General features: G+C 40.3%; 2 protein-coding genes across 3 annotated transcripts in view; both read right to left on the reverse strand.

The window, feature by feature from the left end:
* Positions 1-1446: 1446 nt before the first annotated feature.
* Positions 1447-2199, reverse strand: LOC112156132 (protein S100-P). Its single transcript, XM_024288304.2, has 2 exons — positions 2001-2199; positions 1447-1679 (listed from the first exon to the last, which is right to left on the reverse strand). The coding sequence occupies exons 1-2, from the start codon at positions 2136-2138 to the stop codon at positions 1539-1541; spliced, it is 279 nt and encodes a 92-aa protein (XP_024144072.1). The 5' UTR covers positions 2139-2199; the 3' UTR covers positions 1447-1538.
* An 8348-nt stretch (positions 2200-10547) lies between these two features.
* The window catches only part of LOC112156246, a 5866-nt gene continuing 4860 nt past the window's right edge, over positions 10548-11553 (reverse strand). For both annotated transcript variants that reach the window (XR_004949702.1, XM_024288473.2), the window contains exons 4-5: positions 10809-10909; positions 10548-10695 (exon numbers count right to left, since the gene is read on the reverse strand). Coding sequence is in view for 1 of the 2 variants with exons in the window: in XM_024288473.2 (XP_024144241.2) it covers positions 10630-10695; positions 10809-10909 (167 nt within the window). In the remaining variant the exon portion in view is untranslated. The remainder of the gene's footprint in view (positions 10696-10808; positions 10910-11553) is intronic.

An 11553-nucleotide genomic window follows, 5' to 3' on the forward strand; every position in this document is an offset into this window, starting at 1 on the left:
CAAATGCGGGCTCATTCAAACAACTTTAAAACACACTGCTTCTTACTCTGTTTTCATGACAATCTATGTGTCAGAATGTACGTACTCAGCCAGCGAGGCCAAATAGGCTCCACGTGGTTTAAGAGGAACCCCCAATGGGATTGTCCAAAGTTTCCGTGGTGACACCACAATGGCTCCGCTGTCCAGGGACCGGCAGCCTGGGTGGTGGTGCTCACTTTGTACTGACTAGCGTAGCAAGCTAGCCCACTGATTGCCTCCGTAAAGTGTAACCAAACCCTAAATAAAAATTTTCTGTCTGTTGACCTCTATAAATGGGGATTTAAAAGTGTGATTTGTTGGTCATTGATACATTTTTGACAAATAAAACAAACTTGTTTAATTTTTGAAAATAGAGTAAAAATCCCACCTATGTGATACCCCCTACAGGTTAAAATAAGGTATTACATTTGAATTTGGTGATTGGTCAAACCATTTAAGTTCCAAGTCATTTTAGAAGTCCCACTCCATGATTCAGCTTCAGTAACGATACCAGTCCTGTTCCCTAGCCCAGACTGGATTTTCACATTTACACTGTGGGCGGAGTCAGCCTCCAACTTCCCTGTTTGGTTACCCTTTAGGTCAGGAGTGTCCAAAATCGGTTCTCGAGTGCCGGCGTCGTGCTGGTTTTCCAGTCAATTCGGACCCACGAACCTTAATTAGTCAGAATACTCCCTAAGATACAACAGAACGTAGATAATTTGTCGTTGTGCTGCTAAAGTAACTACTAACTCATAAAAGATCAAACTTTTTACCAGAGTTTTACTTTCCATATAAAATCTGTTCATTCTGGAGGTAGAGTTGATCAAACAAGACGTCTTCAGGTCAACAGGATGTAAAAACCTACATAGTTTATCATCTATGTGATCCTCAGACATCAATTTATACATTTAACTAATATAAATTTACAAAAAATGCTAATTAAGTAATCCTTTCTTTAAAAAAATAATAAAAATTAAAAATTGTTATTTTTCTTTTTTACATTCATTTTGTTCTTTTCCCCCTTTTTGTCCTCAGCTGTCTTTTACTGGGTTTTGTTATTTTAGTTTGGGGTTTGGTAGTCTTAGTTTCCGGGCTTTGTTTATTTGTTTTCTTTCAGTAGTTTTGGTTAGAGGAGCTGCTGACTCTGACACATCCACTCTCACCCTGACTGTATATAACTGATGTATGTTGGTCCCTTCCTGCTGGTCTCTCAGAGGTTAAAAGACTTAATCTGGTCTTACTTCTTATAGATTCTCTCACCTCCTAACCCGACCGGTTCTCCTGGGTGACTCCTCTACCCTTCACTCCTCTGAATTCCTCCATCTCTCGAACAATGTCTGTTCTCATGGTTCGTGAAAGCAGCCTTAAGCTGGATCAGTGAGAGGCTGCTTTCCCTAAAACACAACTGTCATCAACACTGCAAAACAATTCTGAGGTAAATCACTTTATTAGGTTGTTACAAAAGCAACAGTGAGGATTTCATGTTGTTGACATCTCCACGCCGCACCCAAGGGTGCAGCTCAGTTCTTCGAGCAGCGGCCGTGCGCAGCACACGTCAGGGCGGCGACCATCACCACGAACTCCTTGAAGTCCACCTCGGAGTCGCCGTTAAAGTCCAGGCCCTTCAGCAGCTTGTCCACCTCAGCTTGGTTCTTTGCTGTCTGTGAATAAAAGTATTTTAAATCCCTCTTAAGACATCCAAATAACACACTGTAATTCTACGACTGTTTGCACAACTGACTTAATTCTAAAGGGATTCTGTTATATAATCCCAAAAGCCACTTTACTCTGTCAGTACCAGCTGGTTTATTGTAAAATGTTACTGTTTTCAGAATCTGCTGGAATTCTGTTAAACCCGTTTGAGAGTTAAAGTTGTCCAGTGTTAATGGGTTAAGTCACGTGTGTTTGTGATTCTGGAAATCACTAGTCTGTGGTTAGGAGATCAAACTGCAGTTGAGGTCTCCCTTCAGGGTGCACCGTACCTTCAGGAGTGCGGGGAGCTCCTTCTCCAACATGGTCTTCACCTCCGTCTTGCTCATCGACTCCTTCTTGCCATCTTTGCCGGCGTACGTGTCGAAGGTCTGCATCAGCATGGCCATGGCTGTCTCGAGCTGACTCATGGTTTTAGCTTTGGGTCTGGAGGTGTGCAGAGAAAAATCTGAGAAGATGTGTGGAGCTGCAGCCGAGGAGCTGCTTTTATACGGGATGAGGAGCTGGATTACAAAAGCTCTACCTGCTGTGTGTTTACACTTGGTGGTGGCTCCACCTGTGCAGACAAAAGCTGCTACGCCCAATGCACATATCCAGAGAAAGGCAGGCTGAGTCATTGACTTGTTGGTTCAAGGAGAGGCATGTCCACTTACTGAAGCACAAGGATTGACTCAGATTTGTTAAATTGGAGACAGGATTACAATGGAGTCTCATAATTGTACTTCTGCTTGGAGCATAAATGTTTTCTTCGTCAGTGTTCGACAGCAGCTCAAACTTTATTTAGGTCAGTGGTTGTCTGCTCTTTTGCACCCGTGGACATCAACCACTTTGATGTGCACGCTCGCATTTCCTCTCCTTTCCAGCAAACAGCCTCACTACTATTTGGAGTCTCAGAGAAGCAATGAGTGTTGCTACATTTAAATTCTAGAGTAAGGTCATATTTTTGAATCAACTTTTGGTTCGTATAAAATGAAATTAGGCAGGAGGTCACAGAGAACCTCAGCAGGAGAAAGCAGCAGCTGGTGGTTAACACCTTCTGCAGGACAGTGCAGCATGCAGCAGCTGTGCTGTTCAGACACTTTGAGCCCTTCCCCTGATGCCACTGCGAGGTCCTGATTCATGGTGGAAACGCCTGCTAGGACCGCATTTGAATGAGTAATAAATCATCAAGTCTAATAAAATGTTCCCGTAGGACACAAATAGTTTACTTTTTACAACCACAACTGAGCACACACCTACAAAATACTAGTAGTTATATGATGGCATTACAACCATCGCCAGAAATGAATTAACAAAGTTTGAGTTAGCATCTCAAAACCCAACATTTCAAGGTCCAGCTGACTTTTCTGCAGAATTTCACAGTTTTGGAGAAACAGGAGGTTTACCAGTTTACCTCCCCGGCAGTGACATAACTCAAAGCCAACACTGAAAAAAATAAACTTTTTACTTCAGTAATATATACTTAATTCTTCCTCATAATTTCTACATTTTAATTCAAAGATTATGCAAATACAGAGATTTTTCTAGTAAAGAAGTTAAGTTTACTTAGTTTTTGTGAAAAATAACAAAAATATATTGTTTATTAGTAAGATATATCTTACTAAAAGTGATTACAACAATTTAAAAAGTATACTTTTTAAATTGTTGTAATCACTTTTGGACCATTCATTAATATTATGTAAATTTTATTAGAGAAATTTATGTTTGCTTTATTTACTTAAGATTTGATCATAATCTTACTTGTGGATGTAAGTAAATTATACTAGATTGTTGTTGGTAGTTTTTATATTCATAAATGCAGTAAAATTTGATCAAGAATTGTTAAATCTTATTAGTAATTTTTTTTCAGTGAAATCACTACGACTTTTAAAAGTGAAACCTGGAAAAGAAAACTTCCAAAAACACCATCTTCTTTTATGGATGGAATTCTTATAAGGGCATTGAAATGTTTCTTGAGTTTGAAATATGGAGCAGATTTGAAGGTTTCTATGAGTTCTTGTTTGTCTTGTTGCTGCTCTGTAAAGTTACCCGATTCAGAAAGAGTTTTACATTTTCATCGGCTCAAATCTGACGTTTGCCAGCACACCAACACAATGAGAGGCAGAACTTTAACACCAGAAAGCACATGCAACTAGAACATTTGCATTAGCTGTGATAATGCTAGTGTGAATACTTTTTGCTGAAAGTAGTCACCGAAGATGCTGAAGCTTTTGCTGAAAATGGTGATGCAATTTATTTAATTGATAAAGAGATTTACTGAAAATGCAAAAGCTAAATGTTACATTTGCTGGAAATTTGGTTAAATAACTACAAAAGAGAGCTGAAGTTGACCTGAATTTCTGACAATTTGTAGTGCTTAAAATCCCTAATACATGCCAAATTTGCAGAAATGTTTTGTATGTTGCTTATAGCCCCCAAAAAACGTATTAGAGTCCAAATTAGCAAAAAAAAAAGCTAGCATGTTGCTTGAATTGGCTACTAGCTGAACTCCAAAATAGCCTAAAATTCCTTAGTTAACCAAATTAGCTAAGAACGTTAGCCAGTTGCTAAAATAGAAGCTAAACTCCAAATTAGCAAACAAAGCTAGCATGTTGCTTCAATAGGCTACTAGCTAAACTCCAAAATAGCCTAAAACTGTTCCTAAATTACTCAAAAACATAAGCTTGTTGCTAAAATATGAGTTAAACTTTAAATTAGCCTAAAAACCCCAGTAGATTAAAAATTTGCTAAAATGTAGCTATCAGCTTCAACGTTTTTACCTCTCAATTTCAGCATCTTCAGCTACCAAAAGGAGGAAATTACAACTTTGCCTTTTGAACACTAATGTCTTTGAACACAAATTAATGATTGAGTTTACATTAGTGACATTTATTGAAAAAGGTGACGTTTTCAGAACACTTAAAACATGATAAAACGTCAGGAAGCCCACTAGACTTGAGCTGTTCTTAAACTCCAAACAGGGATTTGTTACAAAAACTGATAGCATAAATAAAAGCACTTCTTGAAAAAACCTGTAATATTTTGATCTGAATGTTATCTGAGCCGTCAGTGTTATCTAAATTACTGTTTGATTTCCAGAGTGGGATTCATGTTAGTTCAACACTCTAGATAAGACCCACCCCCGGGTTTGGGATTTTCCACTCGCCCGTCTCCACTCTTATCTGCTTTTGTGATGGAGAGTCTGTGGGTGAGGCCACGCCCCCAAAGCAGCTGACACACCTGAGCTCCATGGCCTCATTAATGTGTGTACTTGTCTACCGCAGCTCTCTAAATGCTTATTTCATTATTTTAGTCACTAAGTGCTTGTAGACCTCCAACATCTGTATTTAAGCTTTGGTTCTGACTCAGGGCTGCAGAGACTGAGGCTGTGTAGACAGTTCCTCAAATACTGTATAACTCCCTTACATGAGCATCAAACCAGGTCTCCATTTCAGTTTATATTTCATTCATTTATCTTCTTGACCGCTTCTTCCCTCTTGGGGTCGCGGGGGTGCCGGAGCCTATCCCGGCTACTGATGGGCGAGGGCGGGGTACACCCTGGACAGGTCGCCAGTCTGTCGCAGGGCCGCAATCACTCACACATCCACTCTCACATTCACACCTAGGGGCAATTTAGAGTCATGCTATGAAGCATGTTTTTGGACGGTGGGAGGAAGCCGGAGTCCCCGGTGAAAACCCACGCATGCACGGGGAGAACATGCAAACTCCACACAGAAAGGTCCCAGCCGGGATTCGAACCGGGGCCTTCTCGCTGTGAGGCGAGAGCGCTAACCACTGCGCCACCGTGCAGCCCAGTTTATATACTGAATACATTGAGTTTGATTCATGTGTCATTTGGTGTTTCATCATGTTGGGTGTGGGGATCAGGAGGAGCATCAAGGGCATTCTGTGCACTTTATCATTGCATTCTTTTGTTAAGGGCTGAAAAGCATTTTGTGTTATTGCTGTAAAAAAGTGCTTCATTAATAAAGCTTAGTTTGATTTAATTTAATATGATTTTGATTTGATTTGATTTTATGTGATTTAATTTGATTCTGATTTAATTTGAATTTTATTTTATTCAGATTTTGTTTTGATGTATGTGCTTTGATTTGATTCTGATTTCATTTGATTTGATTCTGATTTGAAAAAAGTGTGGTGATTGTTTGAGTGTGACAGCTGCTTGAGGAGGTGAGTGAGTCCAGAGGACAGGACTTTCATGACAGCTTATGTTGGATGTTAGCTTTATGAAAATGATGTAGAATGAGCAAAAACACAAGAACCTCCACATTTAACTTTGAATTACTACTTTAATTCTACATACCTTCTCTTTTTTAAAATTAAGTAATCAGAAAGATTAAACTGTAAACCAAGAAAGTGAGTGTGTTTCCCACTTTTGGTTTGCAGTTTGTTCTCTAGATGAACATAAGAGCCTGGAAAAGCAAAGTAACCGTGCTTCATCTCTGTGACAGACTGAGAATCTTTCTGGGGGTTGTGTTTTGGAAAGTGTCAGTGACCTTATCATGGTTGATCTGTTTGTCTCTGTTGGTAAGCGACAAACTTCCTGTCCTCTTTAACCTGCGACATTTTGCAGTGCTTTACCAAACCTCCTCTTTTGTGATGAACTGCTGTGCTAAGATCTAAGCTTCGGCCTGCAGATGATGTTTCCATTCGGGGGGGGGGGTCAACACAACACTGCATTTAGGATCCAGCCCAGAAGACACAAAACAAAACACTTCTACGTGGGAACAAACGTGAAGTAAAGCAGTAATGGTTTCTAAATGTGCTGCACACGCCAAAGCTGAGTCGAAATCTTTGCCAAATACCAGATTTTTTTATTTTTAGCGACTTATGATGCTCCGCTCACCTTATACTCAAAACATCTCACAGGACTTGTGATTGTGTCTGTACATTACCTTAACATTCAAACTGGACGCTGACGTGTGAATCGTGTTCAGGGTGAACACAGTGCCATCTTTCCAGTTTTTTTAAAAAACAAAGCTCTTTATTTGAAAAACCTTACCTTACTTTGCTTCTTTTAACCTTTTTTTCCAGTGTTGACATTCTTTAGACTACCGTAAATCCTCAACTTCTTATGCAATTAATGTAATTCCAGCAGATTCTAAAGCGGAGAAAAGCAGCATTGTGCTATTGCGGAACAATTTATGTTAGCAATGCCGTCTAAGCTAGGTGGGGGAGAGGAGGGGCGCGCGGTGTAGCCGTTGTTAGGGCTGTAAAACTTTTAAGGATTAAAAAACAGAAACAGCCCTGAGGGACAGCTTTACAGGACCATACCATGATTGTTTTCAGCCTTTCAGAGTAAACTATATCCATATATATGATCATAGATTACCTTCAAAACACTAAAAAACTAATTATTTAAGAAATATTCATCATTTTTGTGGACTGTTTTAATACATGGAAGTAAAAAGACTTGATTTTTGAGGCTCCACCTTTTGCTCGTTGTCAGTCCCGCCCATTTCATGACATCATCCTTGAGCCTGTCTCCCTGAGCACCTGAGCCTTTTGCTGATGGATTTTGAGCATCTGTATGAAGGCCAGGTTCAACACTTTTACTGCAGCTTTGGTACCGCGGAGGAATCCTGCATGACGGTTACTGGAGACGCTATTTCTACACACGCTAATAAGTGTTTGTGACATGTAGATTGTCGCTAGAATCAATGTGGATCACGTTTAAAGTTGTTTTATTGAGCATGAATCCACCCGAGCACATTTGAATGAGTTTCTGTGTCTAATCGTCGTGGTGTTATAACAATGTTTTTAAGAGAATTCTGTCGGAACTACAATAATGATTTTAAGATGACGTCACGGCAGCAACGAGATACAGAAAACCAAGTTGTACATTTTTCAGTGGTATAATAAATGCTCTAACAAGTAAACGGATGGACCAATTATTTCCTTTTGGCTAACTTGACAATCTAATGCTCTACATTTGTCCGCGGCTCACTGATCGCCTCATTTCTACCGTGTTTACATCACGTGACTGTCGGGTACGGTGGCCGTTTTGGTTCAGTTGTTCTGCTCTCTGTTTCATATTCAGACCGAGGAATCTCAGAGCAAACAGAGTTCAGTCCAGTTGGAAACGAACCAAGACCACCCTGAAAGATGGGTCCGAGAGCGGTTCCTGGGTGCCAAGGTAGTTTTCCGCTGACAGGATACACATTCTGGCAAAGGATTACTACCTCTGTACCACAGCTCCACGGAGAAAGTGGGTGTGTGTTCGTTGTAGTCTGGGGGCGGAGCTTGCAGCACAGATTTTTCCTGGAGGGGGCGGTTGGCATCATGCTTACATCAGCACGTTTCCACCCGCTTGTTTTCGTGGGTATGGGAGGGGCTGCTGCAGACAGTGCAGGTTTTTAAGGCAGTACTCTTAAATGTATGAACAGATCTAAATACTGGTTTGAGGTTCTTTATAGTGAGGAATGAACAGTATAATGAACTTAAAACCCCCAAAAGTATGACCCTTTTAAGGGAAAAAAGGAAGTAAGAGGAGGAAAAGCGGCCTCAAAGCAGAGGTTTGTCCGTTTATTTATCTCAATGAGCTCTGTGACGGCCTGGCGATCTATCCAGGGTGTAACCCGCCTTCGTCTAACAGTAACTGGGACAGTTTTTATGAACTTAGCGACCCCTGTGGGTTGAGAAAATACATGGAAGTTCATGACAAAAATCTTCGCATCTTGAATGTTTATTTCTACTCTTTGATCTAGTCACTGAAAACGGTTCACTGAACCATGGTTCCAAGGTCAGGTCGACTTCACTGCAGTTTGACTCGTTCTTTTCTGTGCATTTAAATGACCCACAATGATGCACACAGCACTGTGTCAAGCGGAAAAATGCTGGTTTAGAACCAGACCACTGACAGCTGTCTGACATATCTGATTAAATACTCAGAACAAGGCCAGCGGTTTGTCCTGGGGACACAGTAGAGCCAAATGATGCTGCGTTGAGTTTAAATATCTGTACTTTGACGCATCGCATCAACAGATCGAGGATTCAACAAGAAAGAGAATCTGACCATTCTACTCCTAAACGTTGTCATATTTTTTCCATACAGACAACATTATTCTTGTCTGTATTTTTCCCTCCTCAGACCAGTCATTAAACTGGGTCACAAAGAGACGGAAGTGAAGCTGAAACCGCCATCATTCGGGTGCAGCTCCTTCAGTAGATGGTGAAGCTCACTGTACTAAGAAAGTCTCTAAAAGATGTCATGAACCCAGACATGGTTATTGATGCTTTTGTAGAGTTCATCAGAATAAAAGAGCCTGATCTAACCCGCCGTGTCTTCCTTGTATTGTAAATGAGATATATAGTCAGTGCTTCCATGTAGCAATCAGTATAAAAGCTTTTAACAGTTTCCCACACGTGTCTGGAGGGTCTGGTTTAAATACACATTTTTGGATTAGCATCCAGCAGCAGATTTGACACGTGATGAAAGAAAAGCGTGCAAAATTTGACTCTTGGTTTGCGTTTGGTAAACGCAGCATAAAACTTTCCTGATGGGACCTGACTTGAATCATAAGGTCCATTCACACCGAACACGAAATGTTTTTACATTTTAAGACTTTTCATTAATTTTCTATGGGGCATATTTTATTCAATATTTAAAAAACTATAAAACTTATGAATACCGAAAATATAAGCAGTAATGTTCTGAACAAGCTGAATATTTCGATAGCAAGATTGCTGAAATTGCTGAAAGTGTGATGAAGATTTTAAGTGCCGAAAAAAGAAGAAGAATCACTATAATGTAAATGCTTACTAAACATTCACACAAAGAAGGGCCCCTTTTTTGGGGTTAATGTGGGACATCCTTCAAATTCAGTCACAGAGTCACAGAAACACTATGGAAGTGGCTGTCATCCAGACCCAGTCCCCGAGGTGAGATAGAAGCACAGGTGACGGGGAAATATTTGGTTAGAATAATCTCATAAACCAGACATAGAGATGTGATTACCAATGTTTTTATAGGACTATTCACAAAAAAAATGAACCTGATCTCTCGACATAACCCTCTCAAACTTCCACACATTGTAAGTGACACATAGACAGACACCACTCCATGTCAGGCCTAGAAAAGGCTTGAAGCTCCTCCCACACGCGGCCAAAGTGTCAAACTCAGGACCACGTTTTTTGACAAGCAACGAGCAGAAAACTCGCGCGGCAAAAGGGGGGCAGGTCACACAAATTTACCATGCAGATTATGTTCAGTGTGAATATACCTTAAGGCCCAGTCCGAATTCTTCCTTTCTCCCTCCTCTCCATTTTAAGGGGCATTTTTAATGCAAGTGTGTCTGGACATGTTTTGATTTTAAATCCAATAGAAAGGTAAATGAGCACTTTTTCACGAATCCTTTTAGCAGTTTGTCAAGAACTGCTCGGAAATATAAAAATACTTTTCTTAAGTGTTTTAAATTACTTTCACAGTTTGTCTTTGCAGAGCTGGAAGTTGGAGTTCTGGTTTGAGAGATGAGCAGGTCTGAAGGTGAAGAATTGGTAAATCTGACCACACTTTAGTCTGAAGACTGTTTAAATTCAACAAAACAAAACGTATATTTGTTTACTTGAGAGCTTTCAAGCGGACAGTGAATTATCTGCATGATGCTCGCTGGTCTTGCAGCAAACTTCCTGTGTTTTCTGAGCTGTGAGACCACACTTTCCACTCAGGTAACTGACACTGAACAAACTGCACCCCCAGTGCAAATCACACACATGGGGACGTACGAGAAAACCGCAAAAAACAAAGTTTAGTCCTCTGAGGTTACAAAAGAGTGCATCATGTTGATTTCAACGACATTGATCACACGCATCAGAAAAAGTTTGGTTTAGATAGAAAGTGATTTATTTACAGAAGGTTAGAAGACTACAAGTAACATGATGAGGAGTAGCTGGTGGAGATCTTCATTCACTCTCTTTGTCCTCCACTTTCTCAAAGTAGGCCAGAGACTCGTATAGAGGAACCTGGCACTGAAAGAAGAACATTTAAGAAGTTAATGCCATTTACATAAATGCAACCTCAGATGTGTCATGAATGACAAATCCATGACAGGGTTTTATTCTTCTTCACTGAAGCCTCTCACCCACTGAGAAGACCCTCTGGAGGAGCTGGTGCTGTGCTTCTCCATCTCTGCTCCCGTAGAATCAAAGTGAGGAACATCGTAGATCACCTCGGATGTGTTTCCTAAGGCAGACACAAGTAGAACAGCTTATGTTTGTTTGAGGAAGAAAAAAAACTTTACACTTCAAGCCTTTAGTTTGTTTTTTAGGTTTCTCCCTGCTTCATACGTTTCTGCTGGTACTTCTCATATCAGATTCACAGGAGTTTAAATTAATAGCCGTATTCGAATTCTTCCCCTACCCCTACATTTTCTCACTACCTCTTCAATTGCAGGGGTATCTGGAGGGGTAATGGTGTCTGAAGTCATTTTTTAATTGTTGATGACATCACCGAAGGTTAGTAACATCCCATTTTGAAGACACTTTCTATAATTTCTTGTTTGGAGGGATAAATGCAGGGATAGGGAGAAGATGTAGGGGAAGAGGAATTTGGATTTGGCTTATGTGTGTCTATAAAAGGTCTTGGAGTTTCTGGACTCCCATCAGACCCTTGTATCCCTGTTGAACTAACATTTCCAGATCCTGAGTCATGGGGAAAGTTTAAAGAGCTGTTTAAAAAAAAAAAATCTATGGGAAAAGGTAACTGAACCGTACAAACAGGAAAAGGATAGAAGACATCCAAGGATTTGAGAATACTAGTCAGCAGAATTCAAACTTTGATCAACTTGTCCTGGTGATAAGATCTCTCCCTCATGTGGGAATCCCTAA

Source organism: Oryzias melastigma, linkage group LG18 (assembly GCF_002922805.2).
Source record: "Oryzias melastigma strain HK-1 linkage group LG18, ASM292280v2, whole genome shotgun sequence".
Taxonomy (NCBI): Eukaryota; Metazoa; Chordata; class Actinopteri; order Beloniformes; family Adrianichthyidae; genus Oryzias; species Oryzias melastigma.

Bases quoted from the DNA above. Each gene is read 5' to 3' on its own strand.
- LOC112156132 (XM_024288304.2), bottom strand. From the start codon at position 2,138: ATGAGTCAGCTCGAGACAGCCATGGCCATGCTGATGCAGACCTTCGAC. The intron at 1,680-2,000 runs GTACGGTGCACC...TTTTATTCACAG, and splicing joins AGCTCCCCGCACTCCTGAAG to ACAGCAAAGAACCAAGCTGA.